Genomic DNA, 25529 nt, shown 5'->3' with positions numbered 1-25529 from the left:
AACAGGCAATCGCCTTGAAAGGGCAGATCAAAAGGCTTTCTTAGAGGCTTGATCTGCGACCAATTCTTAAGCCACAGTACGTGCCTAATCCCCACCGCTGAAACAAAGTTTGGACATCACAAACTGCAGTCTATGGACCAACTGGTCCGCTAAATCAACATAAGCAGCAGGGACCTGCTCACCCATTAGGTCCTGGGGCAAAATCTTGGCCCTTTCAGTTAGGGTCTGAGACACCAGGGCTGAGGCCAAGACTGGCTGCAATGTCAAACCAGCCATAATAAACATGCTGCGTGCCACAGCTTCCGCTTTCCTGTCAGCCGGGTTCTTAAAGGATGGGGATTCCTCTACTGGGATCATGGTAGCCTTATTAAACCTGGAAACAGGAGGGTCCACCACTGGTGGACTAGTCCACTTTTTTTTTTTTTAAAAGTGACTCCTCAAAAGGGTAACGTACAGCAAAACCTTTGGAGACCACAAAGGGTAATTTTGATTGTTCCCATTTCTTACAGGAAAAACCTGTCAAAATAAGGCACATAAAGGAAAACACCTTTGGAGTGCGAGGCGACTTCTGCGTACCAAACGACACAGCCGCGTCCGTGGCTACATCAGCTGCATCCTCCATTTTTAAAGTCTCACGCACTGCAGTGATAAGTCAGTCTACCACCTTTTTAATTCGCTGCTGCGACCATGGAGGAATCATCCTCACTATCGGATGGATCTGGGGGTGTGATATTAGGCCCCTCTGGACAGGCTGCGTCCACAGTGGCATCAGGCTCAGAATAAGCTAAGACAGACTGAGCAGGGAAAGGCAGGGGACGCTTCCTCCTGGGCCTTTGCCCACATGCCACTTTCACCCGTGACACTAAGGGCTGCAGGACCACCTTTAGTGCAACCATGATAAACTGGGGTTCTGAGGTACCTGCCACCTACATGAGGGGGTCAGTGGGGGGAGATGTGACCCTGAGGCTCCATAAGGAAAGGAAGATCTTGCAGTACAAAAACGATCTTTTGGCACCGCTAAAGGATCCCCAAGGCTCAGGGTACCCATCAGCAGCCCAGAAGGAAACGGAGGTAGAGGAAACAGAGGTAGAGGAAACAGAGGTAGAGGAAACAGAGGTAGAGGAAACAGAGGTAGAGGAAACAGAGGTAGAGGAAACAGAGGTAGAGGAAACAGAGGTAGAGGAAACAGAGGAGGGGCTTCAACATCCCCACGAGGATTCTGTAGTCTACAGAGTCTCCCAAACTAAGTGAAAATGTTCCCTGCCAGGATCTTCCCTGCGCCCTCTGCAATGCTGCGCTCTGCACCGGTCTCTGCACTGGGACCCCCCTCCACTATATCCACACTGCGCAGTAGGGCATGCACCTAGGGGTCTCCTACACTGGGACCCCTCCAGACTACTAGGACAGGACACACATTATCCCAAGACACCTTACAGAGTGGGGATTGCGGGGGAGACCCCAGGGGTCTCAGATGCACTCTGTACCCTGGGAACCCAACCAGACTCCAGGTCCAGACGGGGGAAAGAGGGGGATCCCCAGCTCACTGAGGGATTTTCAAGGGAGGGAGGAGGAAACCTGCAGGCAAGTTTAACCATCCCTGGAGATTACCCACGTCCACCACAAAAAAAAAAAAAAAACGCCAAAAGGGGAGAGGGGGGACTGTACTTACCCTTCCATGGTGTGGGTAACGCTCCAGACAGAATCCTCACCACTGATGTAGGGGAGCTGTCGGCCAAGGGATTGCTGCAACTAAGACCCAAGCCAGCTTGTATGCGACCCTGCGAGACGTTTAACTCGCAGGCCATGAGGCTATGTCGCGGCCGACCTAGCGTGTAGCTGCAGTCTACACGTGCTCGCTGGCTGGCTGGGCTGGGGATACCTCTGGATCTAGATTATCCAGCCTATTGCCCAGCCTAGCAGTTAATTGTAGATCTCCCGAGAGAAACACAAAAAAAAAGATGCAAGGAAGGAGAAAAAAATTGCTAGGACCAGAGATCCCATCTGGGAGCCTAGGTCCTTACTCCTGAGTAGACAGATTAAAACTGATTACCTAGACGGAGGTTCTATACTAAGCTGAGGACAGACCATGGGCGTAGCCAGATGTTTTTTGTTCTGCCTAGACCTACTCCTAGAGGAGGCAATATAACCAAGTAGTTATGATTTATGGAGCGCTGTGTCCGCCGATGAACGAAAGAAAAAAATTAAATTTTTTCATCATTTTCGGCCAATATGTATTCTGCCACATATTTTTTGGTAAAAAATCCCAATAAATGTATATTGATTGGTTTGCACAAAAGTCATCGCGTCTAAAAACTAGGGGGATAGATTTATGGCATTTTTATTTTATTTTTTTTACTAGTAATGGCGACGATCAGAGATTTTTAATGGGACTGGGACATTGCGGTGGACAGATGGGACACTAGTGACATTACTACAGTAATCAGTGCTAAAAATATGCACGGTTACTGTACTGACACTGGCAGGGAAGGGATTAACACCAGGGGCGATCAAAGGGTTAGGTGTGTCCCTAGGGGATGCTTTCTAGCTGTGTGGGGGATGGACTCACTAGATGAACACAGAGATCCGTATTCCTAAATAGCAGGAACACAAGATCATTGTGTTCATCTCTGACAGAATGGCGGTCGGACTTGTGTAAAATCTCTAAAAAGGAAGTCTGCCACTTTCTCCTGGCTTTGTAACAAGTAGCCATGATTAGAAGAGAGAAGGAAACTAAAATATCTACCCAACAGTATCCCAAAGAAACAAATAACAGGTTTGGGTATACCTTGCCTATAAAAATAAACTCTATTAGCTTTTGGCAAGACTTAGACAAAGTCAGGGCCGGGAAAAAGTCAAACTAAAATCCAAGAGGGTCAAAGAAGCTGCGGTGAAAGTCCAGTGAATGGAGGAAAATGCTAATAATGGGGCTGAAGGACCTCAGTTATGAGGAATGACTACAAACCTTAAACGTATTCTCCCTGGAGAATTGTCACTAGAGCAGCCATTCTCAACCAGGATTCCACCAGAGGTTCAGGCTTCCTTGGCACTACTACTTGTGAGGGTCAGCAGCAGGACATCTGATCTTTTTAGTGCTACATAAGGGTGGCATTCTGACGGCCACTATAAGGTAGAGTATTCAACTGGTTTTAGCAGGGGTTCCTGAAGACTTGAAAATTATTTCAAGTGTTGGGGGTAAGAAGGACCTCCGTTATGAGGAATTACTACAAACCTTAAACTTATTCTCCGCGGAGAATTGTCACTAGAGCAGCCATTCTCAACCAGGGTTCCAAGTGTTGGGGTTAAGAAGGTTGAGAAAGTCTGGTCTAAAAGTAAAGACAATCTTGCCCTTATACATAGCAATAGTAAGATCTCATCTGGAAGTTGGGTATACCTTGCCTATAAAAATAAACTCTATTATTATTATTATCTATTTTGTCAAGACTTAGACAAAGTCAGGGCCGAGAAAAAGTCAAACTAAAATCCAAGAGGGCCAAAGAAGCTGCGGTGAAAGTCCAGTGAATGGAGGAAAATGCTAATAATGGGGCTGAAGGACCTCAGTTATGAGGAATGACTACAAACCTTAAATGTATTCTCCTTGAAGAATGGTTACTAGAGCAGCCATTCTCAACCAGGGTTTCAAGGACCCTAGGGTTCCACCAGAGGTTCAGGCTTCCTTGGCACTACTACTTGTGAGGGTCAGCAGCATGACATCTGATCTTTTTAGTGCTACATAAGGGTGGCATTCTGACGGCCACTATAAGGTAGAGTATTCAACTGGTTTTAGCAGGGGTTCCCGAAGACTTGAAAATTATTTCAAGAGTTGGGGGGTAAGAAGGACCTCCGTTATGAGGAATGACTACAAACCTTAAACTTATTCTCCGTGGAGAATTGTCACTAGAGCAGCCATTCTCAACCAGGGTTCCAAGGACCCTAGGGTTCCAAGTGTTGGGGTTAAGAAGGTTGAGAAAGTCTGGTCTAAAAGTAAAGACAATCTTGCCCCTATACATAGCAATAGTAAGATCTCATCTGGAAGTTGCATTTTAGTTTTGGGCACCAATTTCAAAAAGGATGTTGGGGAAATCAAGAGTGCAAAGGGCAAACAAAATGGTAAGAGGCAAGGAGGAGCTCAGCGATGAGGCAAGGTAAGCTGAAGTGAATTTATTCTCTTGAGAAGAAGCATTTAATGGAGGATATAATCAACATGTATAAATATATAAAAGGACCATACAGTGATAATAGAGCAAAGTTATTTATTTCAAGGTTACTGCAATAGACAAAGGGCACTATAAAAAAAAAAAAGGAGGTATCATGTGTGAAAATGTGGAACAGACTCCCTCAGGAATTCATTCTAAACATCCTTGGAAAAAGGGATTTGGGATTTATGAGGTGCTTTGCATCAAGCGACACTAAATTGATTAATTCCAATTCCTAGTTCTAGACAGCCTGCTTGATTTTTTTTTCTAAATAAGTTCGATGAATTTCTAAGGCTCCATTCACGCTATGGCATTCCCGATCATGGGCGGAATCACCGCCAATCGCGGCACTCAACTTTTTGGCGACAAGCGTCCCGCGATTGTTTTTTTGCGATTTTACGGTGATTTATCGGGCGACACTTATGGCAAAATAGCGCCACGATTTGAGTGCCATTAAAAATAACGGGAATCGCAATAGCGTCCTGCGATCTGCGGTGATTCAGAATTGCGGGCAGAATATTAGCGATTCCACCCGCGATCCAGAGTGCCTTAGTGTGAACAGAGCCTTAATGTACAAAATAAAAATGGCTATTAACAGTTATGTGAAATAATACTAGAGAATAATTCAGGGAATTCAGTTTCTTTAGGAGATTCAGGAAATCATTTTTCTTTTACTTAGCTGGAGCAAATTGTGCCATGCGTTTCTTCCTCTGGACCAACTGTGGGTATAGGGTTCTGTATATGAAGGTTTTCAATATATTTATTAATGTTTCTATTGGATTGGATTTGAAGGACCTTCTCTACTTTTTTTTTGGTGACAAGTGTAAAATTTTGGGCTTTTCTATCATTTTCTTGGGACAATGGTCACCAAGACAAATGTAAAGGGTGAATCTACCCAACTGAGACAGACAGCCATACAAACTTGAAAAAATAATAACCTTTTACTAGTCTGTTAACCACTTAAGCCCCGGAAGATTTTACCCCCTTCCCGACCAGGGCCTATTTTGCGATTCGGCATTGCGAGACTTTAACGGACAATTGCGCGGTCGTGCGAAGCTGTACCTAAACTAATTTTACGTCCTTTTTTTCCCCACAGAGCTTTCTTTTGGTGGTATTTGATCACCTGTGCGATTTTTTGATCATGCGCTATAAACAAAAAAAAGCGTCAATTTTGCAAAAATAATATTTTTCACATTTTTTTATATGAAATTCCCCCAAAAAAATGTAAAAATCAAACTTTAACATTTTCGGCCATTTTGTTTTATGCTACATATGTTTGGTAAAAAAAAAAAATTCCAAAAAGCGTATTTTGATTGGTTTGCGCAAAAGTTATCGCGTTTTCTAACAAAGGGAAAGATTTGTTTTTTTTTAACGCGTAATGGCGGTGATCTGCGATTTTTTTGCGGTACTGCGACATTGCGGCGGACAGATCGGACCCTTGACTGACATTTTTGACACTTTTGGGGTTACCAGTGACATTACTGCAGTAATCAGTGCTATACATATGCACTGTTACTGTAAAATTACACTGGCAGTGAAGGGGTTAACTTTTGAGAGGGAGGGGTTGTGTGTGTCCCTAGGGGCGTGATCCTAACTGTGATTGGCTGTGGCTTGAGGTGTAGGAACAGCGATCAACGGTCCTACTTAGAACCATATGATCACTATTCCTACACAGGGGAGAATGACAGGCGGCTTGTTTACATTAGCCGCCTGCCTTTCTCCCTCTGCACCGCCGAGTGACCAGCGGACATCGGGTCCTGCCGCTCACACGCAGGGGGGGGGTTGGGGTCCGTGACCGCCCCTCCGGGGGCGCGCGCGCTCGCTCCCTAGACCCTCACAGGCTAGCGACGTAGTACTACGTCGCTTTGCCTGTGAGGGGCTGACCGCCGCAGTAAATGGTCATGTGGCGGTCGGCTAGCGGTTAAAAACATAAAAAGTTTGAGCTATTTATGTACTCTGAGAGATTTTTGCTCACTAAAAATGGATGCCAGTGATAAGTATAAAATGCTAATATTTCATATTTCCTTAAGTAAATCTGAAAATATATTTACTTTTTTTTTTAAACCCTGAATAAAAAAAGTATTTACTAAAACCTTACATTCCCTGTAGGATCAGGGTTAAAGAAACCCGTAGGAAAAAATATTTCTAATATCTATAATGCCTTCCAAATTAGAAACAAAAACATTCAGTAAATGTACCACGGCTCTGTTCCATTTGTCACTTTTCTCCTTACTAGGAGATCAATAAGAAGTTTTGGCTGCTTCCCAAAGAAAGTAAAATGGGCTCCAAGCACTCCCATACAAGCCAAAAGCTGCAGCAGTCAATAAAAAGAATCCATGGTTTGAGCCACAGAGAAGCTCTAAGTGGAAGCTGAAGTTCACCCGTAAACTCTTTAGTGACATGGCACCCTGGGCTAAGGATGACAAGAATGCCATCTTGGAAAAATCACAGAGCTGTGATATTATCTGAAGGCAAGTGCAATAGAATGGGCACTAAAGACCACAAATCCCACCAGCTCCTTCTCCAGAAGATTTAAAAAGAGGCAGTCATGACAAAAGCTAATTATTTAGTCCGAAATTTTATTTTTATTTTTTTACACTGACAGCCCGCGCTCGTTTCTCCCCTTGTCAGTGTGGCCAGTGGCAGTGGCTCTCACGTGCCAACAAGGAGGGCTCTGCAAGCCAGCTGTGGCATGCATGCCATGGGTTCGCCATCACCGTGATAGGGGAATTGAGCTTTTTTTCTTTTCTGCAACCCGTAGTGGCAGGAAAGAAAATTGTCTCTATGGCTGGTTATTAAAGGAAACCTGCACGGAGGAAGTTTGGAGACTACCATAACTAAACCCTGCTAATAAATAAGATTTTTTTTTTTTTAAACCTGCTGTAAAATCCATTTTTTCAGTAGCTCATTGGAAGACACAATTCCGTTCGGATCTTATCTACAGCAAGTTGAATGCTATGAAAATGGGGGACAACAGCCCAAATCAGTGGCTATACACCCCTGCCTATGTCACAGGTAAATGGGAATAGTGGCTAGATGGGGGGCTGTCTCCCTTTTATATGCATATTTCTCTCAGTTCAAGTTTTTTTCTTACCAGTTCTAAGCACAGAATACGACAATGTGGATGGTATAGGTTACTGCACTTTGCACTGCTTTACTGAACAAGTCTGTATGTGGTAAAGTGCATGGTGTAACAAAAGGCTTATACATGCCTCCTGCCATACAGCCTCTCACTGACCTCCTTTACACCGATGATGCCAGCATATACTGAACATAAAACATTTGATTAAAAAATAAACTGACAGTAAAAAAAAAATAAAAATACATCTAAAAATGATCAGAATGGTAACAATTAAACATTCTTTGAATAATATATCATATACATGGGCATTCTTTAATCTGGGCTTAAGATAAAGCTTTCTAAAGGAAAAAAAAAAAGTGAAGAAAGGCTTGCAACAGCCAGGACTTTTTAGGATATGTATGTAACTAGACTGGAGCAAAATGGTGCTTTAAAAAAACAAAGTTTGGGGTTCATTTATTTTTATGTTTACATGTGCATAAATTGGCATCCTTTTCCATTGGGCGCATAAAAAAAAAAAAGTTAAAAAGTGGTCAATAAATAAATTGAACAGTAACCGTTTGCAAAGCATACTGAAATTTTATTACCAACAGTGGCTGCTTACTTGTTGAGCCCCCTATTCATGGTAGAAGTGTCCCATTGTTAAGGAAGGGGATCGTTTAGATGCAAATAGTGAAATGCTGGCCATACACTAGCCGAAAAATCGTTTCAAAATCTGTCATTTAGTCCGATCGTTCGTTTTTCGTCCAGTTAATGGGAACAAATTGAAAATCGCTTTTTAACTTTTCAGAGCCGAAAAATCACAGGAAAAGTTTGGAAAATTATGCTGAACGAACGATAAATTGAAAGGTTAATGTGTTTCTCAGCCGAACTGTTTGCATTAGGCATATGTGACAAACTGAACGAAAAACTTCAATTGAACGATTTATCGTTCGGAATTCGAATATGAGAAGGCTTACCTGTAGGTACTGTGAATATCTCTTAAACTTGCACAGTTTAGGGCAGGGGTGGGGAACCTTTTTTCTGCCGAGGGCCATTTGGGTATTTTTAAAATCATTTGGGGGCCGTACAAAATTATCAACTTAAAAATGTGCCTGTTATATTTGGTCAAACATTTAATTAACTCACCCCTAATGTGATGGCTGCAACTGCTTCTCTTTGGTGAGGTGTGTGATGTTAGCTGGCATTGATGATGTTGCTACTGGCAACTGGTTTTCCAGGTTTGCCCCCCTTAATGCAGAGTGATGAGCGCCCCCATCAATGCAGAGTGATGAGCGCCCCCATCAATGCAGAGTGATGAGCGCCCCCATCAATGCAGAGTGATGAGCGCCCCCATCAATGCAGAGTGATGAGTGCCCCCATCAATGCAGAGTGATGAGTGCCCCCATCAATGCAGAGTGCATGGGGATTAGAGCGCCTCCTGATTACACACAGAGCAGGGTTCTTCTACTTACCCGGCGCGGGCGCTCTCATGTGAAGTCCCGCCTCCTGGACTGACTCCTATGATAGACGTCACCACTATGCTGTCTATCATAGGTAGGAGGCGTGACTTCGTAGAACAGCGGCTGCGCCGGGTAAGCAGAGGAACCCGCTGTGTGTGTAATCAGGAGGCGCTCCCCCCTCCCCTTCCCCTCTGGAGGCAGCCCAATGGCAGGGCCGGATCAGATGGCTTGGGGGGCCGCATACGGCCCGCGGGTCGTAGGTTCCCCACCCCTGGTTTAGGGGATATTCAGAGTGGATGCAGCCGATAAGGTTATCGGAGCATGCACTGTGAAGGTCCGGGTTACAGTGTCGGACCTTCAGAGCCCATGGCCTAAACACCGGGAAGAGGTCAGCCATCTCAGTGGTGTGCAGGTGCCGCTGCGGGGGGTTCGTTCCAAGGTATTTCATAATGAGCTAGTGGTGCATACTAGCTCAATATGCCTTGGTCTTACAGGTTTTTCTTTTTGTGGGGTTACTGACCTGCAGCAGAGAAAAATCTGGTCTGTGGCTCTGCCAGACAGGGCTGTAGTTTGTAGCAGAGTTGTGCAACTCTCAGGATATAAATATAATTCCTTTAGCAGGTAAAATAAGAGATATATATATATATATATATATATATATACATATACATATACACACATATGCACAAAATATATTTATTACATATATATATATTTATTTATTACACACACATATATATATATGTATACAAAATACACACCCATAATATATATATATATATATATATATATTATTTTTTGTATATATTTTATCTGGGTATTTAGTGGTACGCCTGTAGTTCCTCCTAAATTCTTTGTGTTTGCTGATTCAGATGGTTTTCAGAAAAGGGTTCCCAAGCCAAGATTTAAAAAAAATGCCCAGGTATACGAGATCAAGCTGTCCACGATTTCAATACACTTTTGTAAAAACTTGCATACGTTTAAGAAAAGAAAAACGCCTCCCCTATGAGACCCAAGCTAAACACTCTTGAGCTCCCCCTGGTGATAAAACAAAACATGACCGGAATAAGTCATGAAAGAAGCGCTGTTTTGGAAGTGTACTACCAAGCTGCAAAATGTGTTAGCAATTCGAAGAGACAAAAGTTAATATTTTAAAAGCAGCAGGCTCTCTGTTGGTCTTCAAATATTTGGTATTAAGTCTTTTGGATGGAACAGAATTTGAAATACCAAGAAGAGGCATGATTGTGTTCAGAGTAATCTCTAATTATTTCTACAGGACTGAATAAATAATTGTATGAGACTATCCCGCAGGGCAGGGGCGCTGCCCTGTCTCCAAACAATGTCTGTGTGAACTGGACGGCCGCCTGCCCCCCGATACGCACGGATATTCTACAGAATCTATTAGGGTGACAGATGCAGGCCAGGATTCTGAGAGCCCTACAAAGTCCTGAGACAATGGCGGACGGATGCCCCAACAGCGACTGCCGGTCGTCTACCTCCCCTGGTACATAAAAGGGTAGAAAATATTCAGAAAGAAGGCAACAATAGCTGCCATGGTGCCTAATACGAAATATCGGATGCGGGCCTCCTCATTACAGTCCGAGAGATGCAGGTCGGTGGGTTCGCGGCTGGCGGCGGTTCTGGGTCTTCGCCGGGCGTCCAGGCGCTGCAGCTCCTCCTCTTCAGCCTCCATTGCCTGCCAGATCAGAGATGCCTGCGGTGTGTGGAAACCTGTGTCAGAGTCGGGGGGCCACACATAGGAGCACAAAGCTGCTAGACACATAACATCTACTTAGAAGCTTCTGCTAAGCAAAGACAAATTGGCTCCAATATACAGAAGGGAAGAAATGTCTGATAATCTGGGGCACCCCACTGCAACCAAATGCAAATTTCACATGTGACCTTTCAGTAAAGCTCTGAATCTGACTGGTTGTTATGAGGCAACACAGACTAAGCCAAAACTTCCCTCGTGTCCACCACTGAGTATTATGTCATGAAACTATTAAGGCCCCGTTCACATAGCAGCGACGCTACTTCCCGGGGCGACCTCCGAGGTCGCGGCGCGCTGCTCGCCCCGCGACCTCGGAGCGGCTGGCACGGACTTCATAACATTGAAGTCTATGACGGTCGCTCCGGGTTGCCCCAAAGAAGCTCCGGACCCTTTTTCTAAGTCGGAGCGACTTGTGTCGCTCCTATTAGAACGGGTCCACAGCTTCCCTATGGAAGGTCGCCCCAGTGTGAACGGGGACTAACTATCCTGATGTGGCACTGTTGGAAGCACTGTATCCACTGGTTAAAGACAGACTGAACAGCCCAGGCACATTGTTAGACAGGCCCTGTGGGTCAGTGACCATGTTTATGTATTTATTTTTTGCAGGGAGACAGAACAGTCACTAGGCTGCAAAGCAATCTGTATTCCACTAAAGAAGAGGGCGATGCAATAGGGAGGTATCCATTTAATCTTTTATGTGTCTTTAACCCTTTCACACCAGCTGCCTCCCAGGCCTTTAGGAGTTCTAAAAGCCGGGAGGCGGGCATCTGGGTCATGTGACCGCTCTGTGGTTGGCTATCACAGCGGTCACATGATCGGAAAAAGCTTCCGATCGCAAGTATGCATCGGGAGCTTACCGATCCCCGCCAGGTAGTGTGCTGGAAGCATGCAAGGGGCGCACTCTCAGCATGGTAAATGGTTTACACAGGGTCGCATATATGCCCATGCCCAGCGTGAAGAGGTTAAGTCAGAAATCACTGCTAATACCATAACACAGCTAAACTTGATAACAGGAAACATATGCTGAACATTTTTATGACTTCGCACCTCCCACTGTACTTCATTAGTGTAGGAACACAATTCCAAATAGCATCGCCTAATGAAATGATAGAAAAAGGCAAGTATACCATAACAAAAATTACATATTATATATATATATATATATATATATACACACACACACACACACACACATACATACATACATACACACACTATATATATATATATATATATATATATATATATATATACACACACATACACACACACATACACTATATATATATATATACACACATACATACACACGCACGCACATATATACACACACACACACACACACACACATCTATCTATACCTATCTCTAAATATAAAATGTGTGTGTGTAGGTAGTGTCTCTCCCTCTAGACCTATCTATATCTCCCAATATACAAAACACAGAACTTATATATCAATAATACACAACCACACCCAGTATATGTACACTATATTTTTCACCTGACCATAATACTGTTTTGGGGGAAACACATACATACATATATATATATATATATATATATATATATATATATATATATATATATATATATATATATATATAATAAAAACACTATGGTTTTGGCAATGGAGCAGTGTTCCTTGGGGTCTTATAGACTGGGTGGCAGAGTGGAGCCTGTCAGTGACACGAATCCTAATTATACCTGCAACTTCTCTGTACAGATATACACACAAAAAAAAAAAAATGATACACACACACACATACATATATACACACACATGCATACAGTGGGTACGGAAAGTATTCAGACCCCTTTAAATTTTTCACTCTTTGTTATATTGCAGCCATTTGCTAAAATCATTTAAGTTCATTCTTCTTCCTCATGAATGTACACATAGCACCCCATACTGACAGAAAAACACAGAATTGTTGACATTGTTGCAGATTTATTAAAAAAGAAAAACTGAAATATCACATGGTCCTAAGTATTCAGACCCTTTGCTGTGACACTCCTATATTTAACTCAGGTGCTTTCCATTTCTTCTGATCATCCTTGAGATGGTTCTACACCTTCATTTGAGTCCAGCTGTGTTTGATTATACTGATTGGACTTGATTAGGAAAGCCACACACCTGTCTATATAAGACCTTCCAGATCACAATGCATGTCAGAGCAAATGAGAATCATGAGGTCAAAGGAACTGCCTGAAGAGCTCAGAGACAGAATTGTGGCAAGGCACAGATCTGGCCAAGGTTACAAAAAGATTTCTGCTGCACTTAAGGTTCCTAAGAGCACAGTGGCCTTCATAATCCTCAAATGGAAGACGTTTGGGACGACCAGAACCCTTCCTAGAGCTGGCCGTCCGGCCAAACTGAGCGTATGGGGTGCTATGTGTACATTCATGAGGAAGAAGAATGAACTTAAATGATTTTAGCAAATGGCTGCAATATAACAAAGGGTGAAAAATTGAAGGGGGTCTGAATACTTTCCGTACCCACTGTATATACACACACATATATACACAGGCAGTCCCTGAGTTACAAACAACCAACCTATACTTTCAAATGGAGGCAGCGCGACGCCAGTCCCATAAATTGCCAAGCAGACATCTTGCTGCTCACCAAATGCTGCTCTCTACTCTATAGGGGACCCGTCAGCAATCCTACATCACTGCATGGCCAGTTAACCCTGCCTTCTGCTATTAACTTAAAAATAACTTTTTGGCTTAAAAAATTTACCGGTTCCAACTTGCATACAAATTCAACTTAAAGCGGAGTTCCACCCTGGGAATACTTTTTTTTAATAATAATACCCCCGGGACAGTCAGGGCTAGTACATTCCACAATGGATAGCCTCGGATCTGTCCCGGGTTGCACTTACCTTTTAGGAGAAATACTTACCTTGAAAATGTATTGTCCAGCGCTGCCATCTCAGGTGTGGGCAGCTTGAAGCTAGCGCGATCCTCTTCTGCGTCCTCTTCGGTCCCACGATGCACTGCACCGGCCCCGCCGTCACTTCCGGTGCGCGCGCGTCATCTCTCCACAGCTTCTGGGCATGCCCAGAAGCTGTTTAGAAGGGAATGACTAGCGCGCACCGGAACCGACGTCGGGGCCGGTGCAGGCGCATTGATTCCTGGGAGCGATGACATTCAGCTCCCAGGAATCATTGCAAAGCCAGGAAGTGACGAATCGCCGTGGCCACCGAGGGGAGGAAGAAGGAAGTAAGGTAAGTATATTTTCTTCTATACGAGGTAAGTAAAAAAAAAATTGCGATTATCCATTTCTTTTTCAGGCGACCCGGAGCGAGAAGATGGAGGTAAGTATAAAATTTAGGGTGGAACTCCACTTTAAGAACAATCCTACTTTGTTCATAACCTGGGGACTGTCCGATATATACACACATATACATATATATATATATATATATATATATATATATATATATATATATATATATATATATATATATACACACACACATATACATATACACACACACACATATACATATACACACACACACATATACATACATACACACACACACACACACTTCAAAAGTAGTGTTTTAGATCAATATTCACACATTTGTAGGCACACCAAGAACTCTATGCAGCAAGACTCAAAACCCCTCTGCTATGTGCTTTGATAATAAAGTCAATATGTCTGCACACTTTAAAAGGATGATTTCAAGTGATTTATTCCAGATGTTAAAGAACAGTCAGTATGGTAACAGCATTAATCCTGCAAATAAATGGTTTTGGCACACCCTGAGAGCTAGAGATCCTAGTACATTAGGGGGTACTTCTAACCAGCCAGTCAAGCAGACTCAGCACAGAGCAACCACATAGAATTTACCATTCTGCTGACACCAGTAAACTTCAAACTAGTTGGCTGCTATGGATTTAGCGTACTTTTAATTACAGCTTGATGTAATATTCTATGTCTTTTGTACAACTTTGTTTCTTTAATAACTAGCTGGATGTATAATAGCAATCTGCAAAAACTTAAGGCCCATCATGACATGGAAAATACTACACCTGCCTCCCTCTCAGTATACGAAGGACCCCTTCCCTCAACTCATCATTGGCAAACACATGTACTTCCATCTGGCTGTGGAACAAACACAAACAAAGGATCTCATCTATTGGGACAAAGGGCAGGAAGACGCAGCAATCAATATACAATTGCCACTAACACAAAAGGTAAAGAAAAGCTCACGGCTTGTTACAGGTTATCTGCAGCACCCTGTGACAACCAAATATGTCATCTACAGTAAAGACTGCTGTCAATCATCTGTAAACAGACATAATTACAGCTGAATTTTGAACGAATGAAGCCATACAAGCTGGGATGTAGGACACATATGAACAAATAACCTGGCATAAAAAAAGAAAGATGAATCGGCTTATAAAATATAATCTAATTATATTTTGCCATCTCTGGTTCCTCCCATCTCTGGTTCCTCCCATCTCTGGTTCCTCCCATCTCTGGTTCCTCCCATCTCTGGTTCCTCCCATCTCTGGTTCCTCCCATCTCTGGTTCCTCCCATCTCTGGTTCCTCCCATCTCTGGTTCCTCCCATCTCCAGCAATGCATCAATGTGCTAATTAACATTTTAAATAAAACCTGTTGTCATAGCATACCTTATTTTTGATCCAGTTACATCTTCACTGGGTCTCTATGTTGCTCTGTACAATGCATGCAGATCAGGCTGGTGGGAGGGGGTGGGAGGGGCTGGCAGGGAGCTGTACATGGCTTTCAGTAAAATATCACAGCACTATGCCTCAGTATTCTTCTCAAGAGCCATCATAACCAATGCAAGCAGAGGGCTGGCTCTTGGGAGGAGTTATTGGGGGAGCAGCCGTTCCTTGGCAAATTGTGCGCAGACTAGGAATACACCAATACAGTTTTTTTTTCCGGGCGAGTATGATGTGTACCGATCCTTTCGGCCAAGGACTCGCTGATACTGAGTACCAACACCTTTGCAGTGCAATTGGAGCCCATACTAAATGAATAGGCTCAAATCGAACTGCAAACAATTGCTTGTGATTTGAACAGGAATGCAGTGCAATTCCTGTCCAAATCCCATGTGGTTTCCGGTGTAACGTTAGAAAACCATACCTTGTGAAAATTCCATACCCACGTCACTTCCTGGCAGAAAGGTAATGGAACAGCTGAGCAGCGTAGCAGTGCGCATGCTCACAGCTCCGGATACGTCATCGAACAGCTGGAGGAGCTTAGCATTGCGCATGCTCGGAGGGTAGGGAATTGTCACGGTAGTGTGTTCTAACGTTACATCGCCTCAGCTGTTGCGGCGGTTAGATTAAAACACCTCGGCTGCAACATGAGTCATCTCCGCTCCTACCCCTGACACTTCCCTGATCTTGGCTACTAAATGTAAAAGTGGCGGCGGGTCTATAAAATCTAAATGACAGAGATCGCGGCTCCGTGATTTATATTTTCAAAGTCCCGCCGCCGCTTTTACATTTAGTAGCGGAGATCAGGGAAGTGATAGGGGTAGGAGCGGAGATGACTCATGTTGCAGCCGAGATGTTTTAATGTAACCGCCGCAACAGCTGATGCGGTGTAATGTTAGAACACACTACCGTGACAATTCCCTACCCTCCGAGCATGCGCACTAGAAAGCTCCTCAGCTGTTCCATGACGTAGGTGCACCGGAAGTGACGAGGGTAGGGAATTTTCACGGGTATGGTTTTTTCACGGAACTCCGGCACCACTCCTGTATAAACCAAGGCTGACGTCTCTATGACAAGCCTGGGTTCACACAGGAGCGGTGGGGAAATCACGCGATTTGGACAGGAATCGCATCGCATTCCTGATCCAATCACATGTGATTCTTTGCAAGGTACTTTGAGCCTATTTATTTAGTATAGGCTCAAATTGCAATGCAAGAGAGATTGGTTTCATGTATCAGAGCATTTGCACAAGTACTTGCGCAAATTCTTAGCATGGACACCGATACCGGTATCTGTGCAAACCCTAGCCCACTTGTGATGCTGAACCTCCATGATTGAAAGAGCTAAAATTCATTGAATGATAACAATGGGCCAGGGACAGTAAGGCTGGGCATGAAAAGGCGCCCTCTGACTTGCTGCAGCTTCTAATTGCGGGAATCTCCGTGTGCATTGAAATCATTCAGTACAGGAGAGGAGCCTCTACAACAGCGCATGGAAGGGAAGGCTGGAGTTCTACTTACAGATGGACCTCAGATGTACTTTTAATAAGCATAGATCCCAGAATAAAATATAAAATGGGAATACAGTAGGTGATCTGTATAAACTGTTGCAGCCCATTCGCTCAGCCTAACCGTTCTATTTTTAAAATGTTTCTGTGAGTCTTATAAACAGATTTGTTGACCATTAAAAGAACATGTGGACACAGAACTATAGCATTTGCCATTGATGTCTCGTATATCTCCGAAGTTACTATCCCAATCCTGCATCCACGGTTTAGGGAGTCACCAATTGGAAACAAGGAGAGCTTAGACTGACTTCATTGGCAAGTTCAACTGTTTATAGCCACAGTAAGCTCAGTTACTGCCAAACAGATTCCCAGCCTTACTTAGTGAATGCTGTAGTGTCGCTCAACCATCTGCTCATTACCTGACTCGTAGCGCCATCAGCAGATGCTCCGGTGTCAGCTCTACGATTCGCAGCATGCCCCCGTACGGGTCTCTCCACAGGAGAGTTCCTCCGCCGATAAAAGAGTACATATGCATATCGTGTCACCACTTGGCTCTCGTCCACCGAGGTCACTGTGCTGTCATCAAAAAGCCTCCAGCCTAAAGAAAATCACAAATGTCTGTAAACGTTTTTCACATTACAGCAGAATAGCACTAGAAACCTAGAAATTTGTTTGAAATGCTAAGGAGCACAATAATAAAAGCATTGAAAAGGAAAAAAAAAAAGCATTTTGAGGCAATAGAGCTTAGCACTCTGCTGGCTTTTAAACTCAGAAGTGCTATTAAAAAAAAAAAAAAAATGCAGGCTGTGGGGCGGCCCAACATTGCAATGGCGTTCTCTTCTCAGCCTTATGCAATGCAGTAAATGGTGTCGTAATTTAGAAGTAAAGTACTGCTAATCCACCTGCAACCCCCGCCCACCCAACATTTTGAAAGTTTTTTTTGTTGGGAGTGGATACCTTTTCCTGACAGGTACTTGCTCAAATTTCCACAATCCTTGCCTAGGCAGAAGTTATGCTGTGAATTAAGCTAAGGGGGGCATGCCCACTTGCCAACCCCTTCTCCCCAAAACCTCCTGGGACACATCACATGTTCCAGCTGGCTACAGGACCAGTCTGACAGTGCAGCGCAACTCCCGCATGCACAATGGGAAGTCGGCTGTGAAGCAGCAGGAAGTCATGGCCGGCTCCCACAGCCAAGATGGAGGCACTGAGAATCTGAAGACAAAAAACTGTCCCGGGTGAAGACCGTGCTGGACACCTGGGCTGGTGAGTGTGTGTTTTTTTTTAAAAGAGAAGTGCGGGGTAATTTAAAAAACAAAACACATACATACTCACCAAGGTGGATGCAGCATTGATCTGGTGCTGGGTCTGTTTCCCACCGCCGCTAAAACTGAGAACTGAGCGATCAAAGACCTCTGATCATTCAGTTCTCGGTCTTCACTTAGCAGACAGCCGATCACTGTCAGTCACCTGCGCTGTGCTCTGCCCCTCCAGCACTCACTGGAGCACCGGGCTGTGGAAGGGGGCGGGAGGTAGCTCAGTCTTGCAGTGTACTGAAATGCTGAGCCAGCTGCGGGTCCAGGCTTCTGGATGCATACTGACACTAAAGTCAGGATCTCTTCAGAGCCTGGACTGGCTGAGTGACATCAGGTGACTTTAGCCTGCTGTCAGCTGAATACGGGTCACAGGAGTGCAGAACTACACTCCAGTAACCCACAGGAGAAGTAGGGCCAAAAGAGCTTTGGTCCAATTTCCCCTTTTAAAAGCCAGCAGCTACAGCACTTTAACTGCTGTCTTTATTTGCTCTGTAAGTCTCAAATGAGACATGTGATCATTTGTTGGTTATATAAATTTGCTAAAAATATTACATAGGGCACGTTGGCTTCATTTACAGTCATCCACTGAATACCTAATCAAGCTCGAAACCCCACACTGAATCCCCATTTACCCGCTTATGGATAAAGGGAAAACAGACCATTCAACTGGCCAATGCAGAACATTCCACCCCCTCCTTACATGCTCGTTCCCCTAAACTCCCCCCCCCCCCACTTTTTTTTTTCATCTTCTCATCTACTCTTTCCGCCTTCACTCTCGTCCTCGCCACCTTCACTCTTGTCCTCTCTTCTTCAGCTTTTTACTAGACCCACCCACCTCACAAGATTCAGCATATCTCCTCCACAGATGAATATCCGTAATGTCCTTTCCTCCCCTCTCAGCCCTGCCGTTGTTGTAAGCTCTATCAACCTACAAATGATCACTCTCTTCCCAAACATTTCTATGTGCATTCATATTTTCCTTCCTTGCAGATACATCAATCATAACCGTCTCATTACAGAGCCCCATACTTTTAGAGAAGTTTTTCACATTAACCTGTCTCACATTGCTACCGTTATTCATTTACATGCTCTAACTTTAAGATACATTTATCAACTGTAACTGGGTATCGGTCATTTTATTAACTCTCCTGTTCAATTGTACTGACGGTGTTTTAATTGTGGACTCTGTTTATTACCTTTTTGTTCAATAAACTATGTAAAAAAAAAAAAAAAAAAATTATATATATTATATATATATATATATATATATATATATAATAAATAAACACATACATATATAAATATATAATTACATAAAGTGGAACTCTAGGAAAACCGCTGAATATAGAATGGAAGAAATGCATGCATGAGCAATAATACCAGACATAATACTTGTAATCAGTTTGCCAAACTCTATACCCACCAGGGTGACCCCAATATTTCTTTATTATAATGTTAAAGCTCCCTGCATTACCTGCCTGTTCCTTAAAGAGGAAGTAAACCCTCCTCTGCAAGTTGTACCTATAGGTAAGCCTATGATAAGGCTTACCTATAGATACTGTAAATATCTCCTAAACATGTACTGTTTAGGAGATATTTACCTTTAATGCAGCCAGTGACGTCACTGGCGCATGCGCTCTGAAGGAACTGCCGCTGGTGCCGTTCCTTCAGAGCCCCGTGCCGTGACCATCGGCTCCCGCGCGGGAGTGACGTAATCGCGGCTCCAGTCAATTAGATGGCCGGATGCCGCGAACCCGGAAGAAGGGTGACAGAACATGTCACCCACGAGAGAGGTGAGCAGTTGGCGCCTCTGGGCTTCATTCTTAGGTAAGTATTTCATAATGAGCTAGAATGCAAAGCATACTAGCTCATTATGTGTTTGTCTTTCAGGTGTACTTTTAAAAAAAAATTAGAGGTTTACAACCTCTTTAAACAGAGGATGATGCAGATTAATTGTCCAATAGGTAGGCTGGAAGAGGTGACACCGGAAGCTGCAATTACTGAGCTGGGAACCTGCCTGTATGTGCGATTCCTGAGACTGGCCATACAACTCAACTTGAGTAGGTTACACAGTAAACATATTTACAGTGTTTTAAGCTACCTCCCTAGAGTTCTTCTAGAAAGATTTACTGTAAGAATTAGCAAAATTAAGAGTTGTGAGCTGCTAAATCCACAAACAAAAATAATCCCACAAGAAAATCTGTTAGCTGACGGGAAATATTTGGAGAATGTTGGTATTGTACATGGACATGTACTAATCACATTAGGCATCTTGGAATGAGCAAACTGTTCTGCAAAGTGTTACCAGCCACTAAATACTTCTTAAATCCGTTTTACTGATTCCCTGTTTTTTACGAATTACCAGATCCTTCTTTTATCACAGCCATATAAAAAGGAGGTCACCAATGTTGCAAGAGAAGAGAACTACCACTTTACATGAGATTGGCTGACATCTGGGAATCTTTTATTCAAACTTTGCCTATTGCCACCCAATAGCCTATTCTACAATGTTTTCACTACACCTCATGGTATCAAAGCAGACTATTAATCAATGACCCTCCAAATGATATCTTCCCTTCTACTGATTTAGGACACTTCACAATTATTAGCAGAGGGGCTCTCCCTTCCTACCCCCCCCCCCCCCCCACCTGCCAACTGTTAAACCGACTGCCGCCCACCCAGATGTTTTTTAAAGTTTACCCGAAGACCCAGTACGCCCTTATTAGATCTTCAACTTGTACTACCAAACTGCAAGTTGTCATTTTCAAGTTGTATTACTGGCCATATTTTTGGTCATGCTCTCTTTGTTACCCACATTATCAATAAAAATAAACAAGAAAAAGAAGAAAAAAAAAAAAAAAGAAGAAGATTGGCTGTACCTGTAAAAAAAGACTATTAGTGCTCATTTACACAGGGGTGCAGACAGCTATACACTATATAAAAAAAAAAAAAAATATATATATATAAAATCTCTCTCTCTCTCTATATATATATATCATCTCTATCTATCTCTATATCTATCTATCTATCTCTATATATATATATACACACACCTCTCTCTCTCTCTCTAATATATATATATATATATATATATATATATATATATATACACCCACACACACACACATATATACACACACACCTCTCTCTCTCTCTCTATACACTAACACACTATATTGTCAAAAGTATTGGGACACCTGCCTTTATACGGTCCGTATGGTTCAATATTGAGTTGGCCCACCCTTTGCAGCTATAACCGCTTCAACTCTTCTGGGAAGGCCGCCCACAAGGTTTAGGAGTGTGTCTATGGGAATGTTTCACCATTCTTCCAGAAGCGCATTTGTGAGGTCAGGCCCTGATGTTGGACAAGAAGGCCTGGCTTGAAGTCTCTGCTCTAATTCATCCCAAAAGCATTCTATCGGGTTGAGGTCAGGACTCTGTGCAGGCCAGTCAAGTTCCTCCACCCCAAACTCGCTAATCATGTCCTTAGGGACCTTGCTTTGTGCACTGGTCCAAATCATTTGGTGTAGGAGGGATTATGGGGTGGGGTTGTTTTTCAGGGGTTGGGCTTGGCCACTTAGTCCCAAGGGAACTCCTAAGGCGTCAGCATACCAAAACAGTTTGGACAGTTTGATGTTTCCAACTTTGTGGGAACAGTTTGGGGATGGCCCCCTTCCTGTTCCAACATGACTGCACACCAGTGCACAAAGCAAGGTCCCCCCCCCCCCCCCCCCCCACAAAATGTAGCAGTGGAGGGGGGTATGAAGCAAACAATTGGAATTTCCCCTTTTGGGTGAAGTTCCACTTTAAAGTACCAAAGCAAAGGTCATGGTAAAAGCACACTCTGTAGTCAAAGATCATTTCTGATGCCACTGTTTACCAGCTAAAAGCAAGCAGATTTTTCAGCACTTCTTGTTCCCAGAGTAACATGTACCATCAACAACCTTCCAGACTTACAAATAGAGCAAACTGTGGAGGTGTTACTTACCTACATCACTTCGCTGACTATTTTTATCATTGGGGAGTCTGGCATATGCCGTGTAGTGTCCCCCAATCATTCCTCCATAATGATTAATGACTGCATAGAGGTCATAGATAGGCCTCTGGTGGTCTTCCTTTTGCCCAATGCAGAATGTCGTTAGATCCAGCCCTCTGAAAAAACAAAGACACAGATAAAGGACTTCAGAAAAATAATTTCGGAATTAAAAAAATATATATTTAAAAACAGAAGTTCTACTTCTACTTCTATTTTACGCAATATAAAAAGGGAGGGTCCAGGCACAACAGACCTGAGTGCACTGCAAACAAAATCCATAACATTCAGTTCCACTAAGGGCCCTTTCACACAGGTTTTCTGTTCATCCAGTTTATACCTGTCCATTTTTGGATGAAAAATCAATCAACACGGCACTTTATGGAAAAGGTACCAGTGCTATGTTGGTGCAGTTGCATGATTTTGGAAAGGTACCAGTGCTATTTTGGTGCAGTTGCTGCGTGATTTTGGAAAAGGTACCAGTGCTATTTTGGTGCAGTTGCTGCATGATTTTGGAAAGGTACCAGAGCTATTTTGGTGCAGTTGCTGCATGATTTTGGAAAAGGTACCAGAGCTATTTTGGTGCAGTTGCTGCATGATTTTGGAAAAGGTACCAGTGCTATTTTGGTGCAGTTGCTGCGTGATTTTGGAAAGGTACCAGAGCTATTTTGGTGCAGCTGCTGCAGGAGTTTGGAAAAGGTGCCAGTGCTATTTTGGTGCAGTTGCTGCATGATTTTGGAAAAGGTACCAGTGCTATTTTGGTGCACTTGCATGTTTTTGGAAAGGTACCAGTGCTATTTTGGTGCAGCTGCTGCATGTTTTTGGAAAGGTACCAGAGCTATTTTGGTGCAGTTGCTGCATGATTTTGGAAAAGGTACCAGTGCTATTTTGGTGCAGTTGCTGCGTGATTTTGGAAAGGTACCAGAGCTATTTTGGTGCAGCTGCTGCAGGAGTTTGGAAAAGGTGCCAGTGCTATTTTGGTGCAGTTGCTGCATGATTTTGGAAAAGGTACCAGAGCTATTTTGGTGCAGTTGCTGCATGATTTTGGAAAAGGTACCAGTGCTATTTTGGTGCGGTTGCTGCATGATTTTGGAAAAGGTACCAGTGCTATTTTGGTGCAGCTGCTGCAGGAGTTTGGAAAAGGTACCAGTGCTATTTTGGTGCAGTTGCTGCATGTTTTTGAAAAGGTACCAGAGCTATTTTGGTGCAGTTGCTGCGTGATTTTGGAAAAGGTACCAGTGCTATTTTGGTGCAGTTGCTGCATGATTTTGGAAAAGGTACCAGTGCTATTTTGGTGCAGTTGCATGATTTTGGAAAAGGTACCAGTGCCATTTTGGTGCAGTTGCATGATTTTGGAAAAGGGACCAGTGTTTTTTGGTGCAGTTGCTGCATGATTTTGCAAAAGGTACCAGTGCTATTTTGGTTATACTTACCTGCTCTGTGCAGTGGTTTTGCACAGAGCGGTCCGGTTTCTTCTCTTCTTGGGTCCCACAAAGGTGCTCCTGGCTCCTCCCTTCTGCCGGGTGCCCCCACAACAAGCAGCTTGCTCTGGGGACACCCAAGCAGGGGTGCTCCCGAGCCGCGCCTGTGTACGCATTCACACATGGAGCCTCCCTTCTGCCAGGTGCCCCCACAGCAAGCAGCTTGCTCTGGGGACACCCAAGCAGGGGTGCTCCCGAGCCACGCCTGTGTATGCATTTACACATGGAGCCACTGTTAAGCCCTGCCCCCTCTGTCTCCTAATTGGCTTTTGGCAGCAATCTCAGCCAGTGAACCAATCAGGAGTGCGAGTCCCCAGAGAGGCAAGGCTCTCCTGGACATCGCTGGATCGAGAGGGGGCTCAGGCAAGTATTAGGGGGCCAGGGGGGGCAACTGCACACAGGTTTTTTTACCTTCATGCATAAAAAACCAACTTAAAATCCAACCAACATTATTGCAGCTTTTGTAGACACTCCACCCCTGTGGTTCTCTGTGTTTTGCCCACTAATGGGGCTTAATTGTAAAAAAAAAAAAAAAAAAAAAAAGACTAAAAATTGAGATACAGGACTTTGAGAAGAACTTGGGAGCTGTAAGCCAAGTCGTCCGAAATCATTTCTTGCTGCGAAGCATGCACAGCCTATGAAACATTCCACATGGAATGCATGTTTAATGTAGCAAATCCAAATTTAGCAATAGCAGGCTACATATTGTTTCAGTTCAACAACATATAGACTTCTTCTCATCGGCCTATGTATACGAGTATGTGGGGTCGGGTGGGATGACCAAACCAAGGTCTATTCCAACTGCACCCTCTCTTCACACTGATACTGTAAAGTGTCCGTTGGCAAAACATATTGTTTCAGTACTAAGTACCCTTTACCAGTTTGCCATGTCTGAAAGGTTAGATCAGTGTTTCTCAACTCTGGTCCTCAGGGCACACCAACAGGCCAGATTTTAAGTATTACCTTAGGGAGATGCAGTCTAGAATACTGCAATCACTGAGCAGCAAATTATATCACCTGTGATGTATTCAGTTTTCTTGCATACCTGGCCTGTTAGTGTGCCCTGAGGACCAGAGTTGAGAAACACTGGGTTAGATTAAAAGCAAATCACTGATGTAATTAGGCTTTAGTGAAAGCAGAAATGCCTGTACACATAAGCTGCATTCTTTGTAGGATCAGTGGCTCAGAAAATAGTTTAGATTCGCTGACCCCAGTATTAGTGCTGAGTATGGTCTAAGAAGGGACAATGGCATCAACAAGTATTTTGCTTTGTGACACCACTCCAAAATTATACATCCAGTTCTAGCCAAGCTCTTATAATGTGGATGTCCTATCACATAGGTTACACTTCTAAACCTGCAGCAACACAAGACACAACATGAAGAAAAGCAGGACTGGCGAGCTTGTTGTACTCCCAAGCCAAAGTTCACTACCTGACAGGGAAATCCACCAGGTCATTTATTTTGTCCCTCCAGATAAACGTTCGGAAAGAGAAGCGTTTCAGCTGGATGATCAGGATGTTCGGAAGTCTCCACAGCATCAACTGCTTTGAGGCCTCTCTATGCTGATTACATTTAGGACAATACCTGGAGAAAAAACAAAAACAAATAAAAGAACAAGCTTACAAGCACAGCTTTAGGGCGGTGATAAAGAACCTAACACCCAAAAAATCTAATTTGAGCATCAATTGTAACAACTGGGCTCTGACCTCCCTAGAAGTACTGCAAACATTCACTGGCTGTCAGACACTCATCACATATGCTGGAAAACATCCCTATCAGCAGGATTGATTTTTTTTTTAATCCTCTAACCACTCAACCTCCGGAAGATTTAACCCCGCCCCCCCCCTCCCTTCATGACCAGGCCATTTTTTGCGATTCGCCACAGCATTATTTAAAAAGAAAATTGCGAGATCATGCGACACTGTACCCAAATAAAATTGACGTCCTTTTTTCCCGACAAATAGAGCTTTCTTTTGGTGGTATTTGATCACCTCTGCATTTTTTT

At 43.6% G+C, this 25529-nt stretch overlaps 1 protein-coding gene across 2 annotated transcripts in view; it reads right to left on the bottom strand.

Annotated features, from left to right (window-relative positions):
- USP19 (ubiquitin specific peptidase 19) overlaps positions 1 to 25529 on the bottom strand; it is a 150952-nt gene that overhangs the window by 25294 nt on the left and 100129 nt on the right. For both annotated transcript variants that reach the window (XM_082265345.1, XM_082265346.1), the window contains exons 23-25: positions 24956 to 25108; positions 21997 to 22160; positions 17112 to 17290 (exon numbers count right to left, since the gene is read on the bottom strand). In XM_082265345.1, coding sequence (XP_082121471.1) covers positions 17112 to 17290; positions 21997 to 22160; positions 24956 to 25108 — 496 coding nt within the window. The remainder of the gene's footprint in view (positions 1 to 17111; positions 17291 to 21996; positions 22161 to 24955; positions 25109 to 25529) is intronic.

The sequence above is a fragment of the Pelophylax lessonae genome (assembly GCF_965119305.1).
Source record: "Pelophylax lessonae genome assembly, chromosome: 8".
NCBI classification, from domain to species: Eukaryota; Metazoa; Chordata; class Amphibia; order Anura; family Ranidae; genus Pelophylax; species Pelophylax lessonae.
This window is presented reverse-complemented; position numbering and strand designations above follow the sequence as displayed.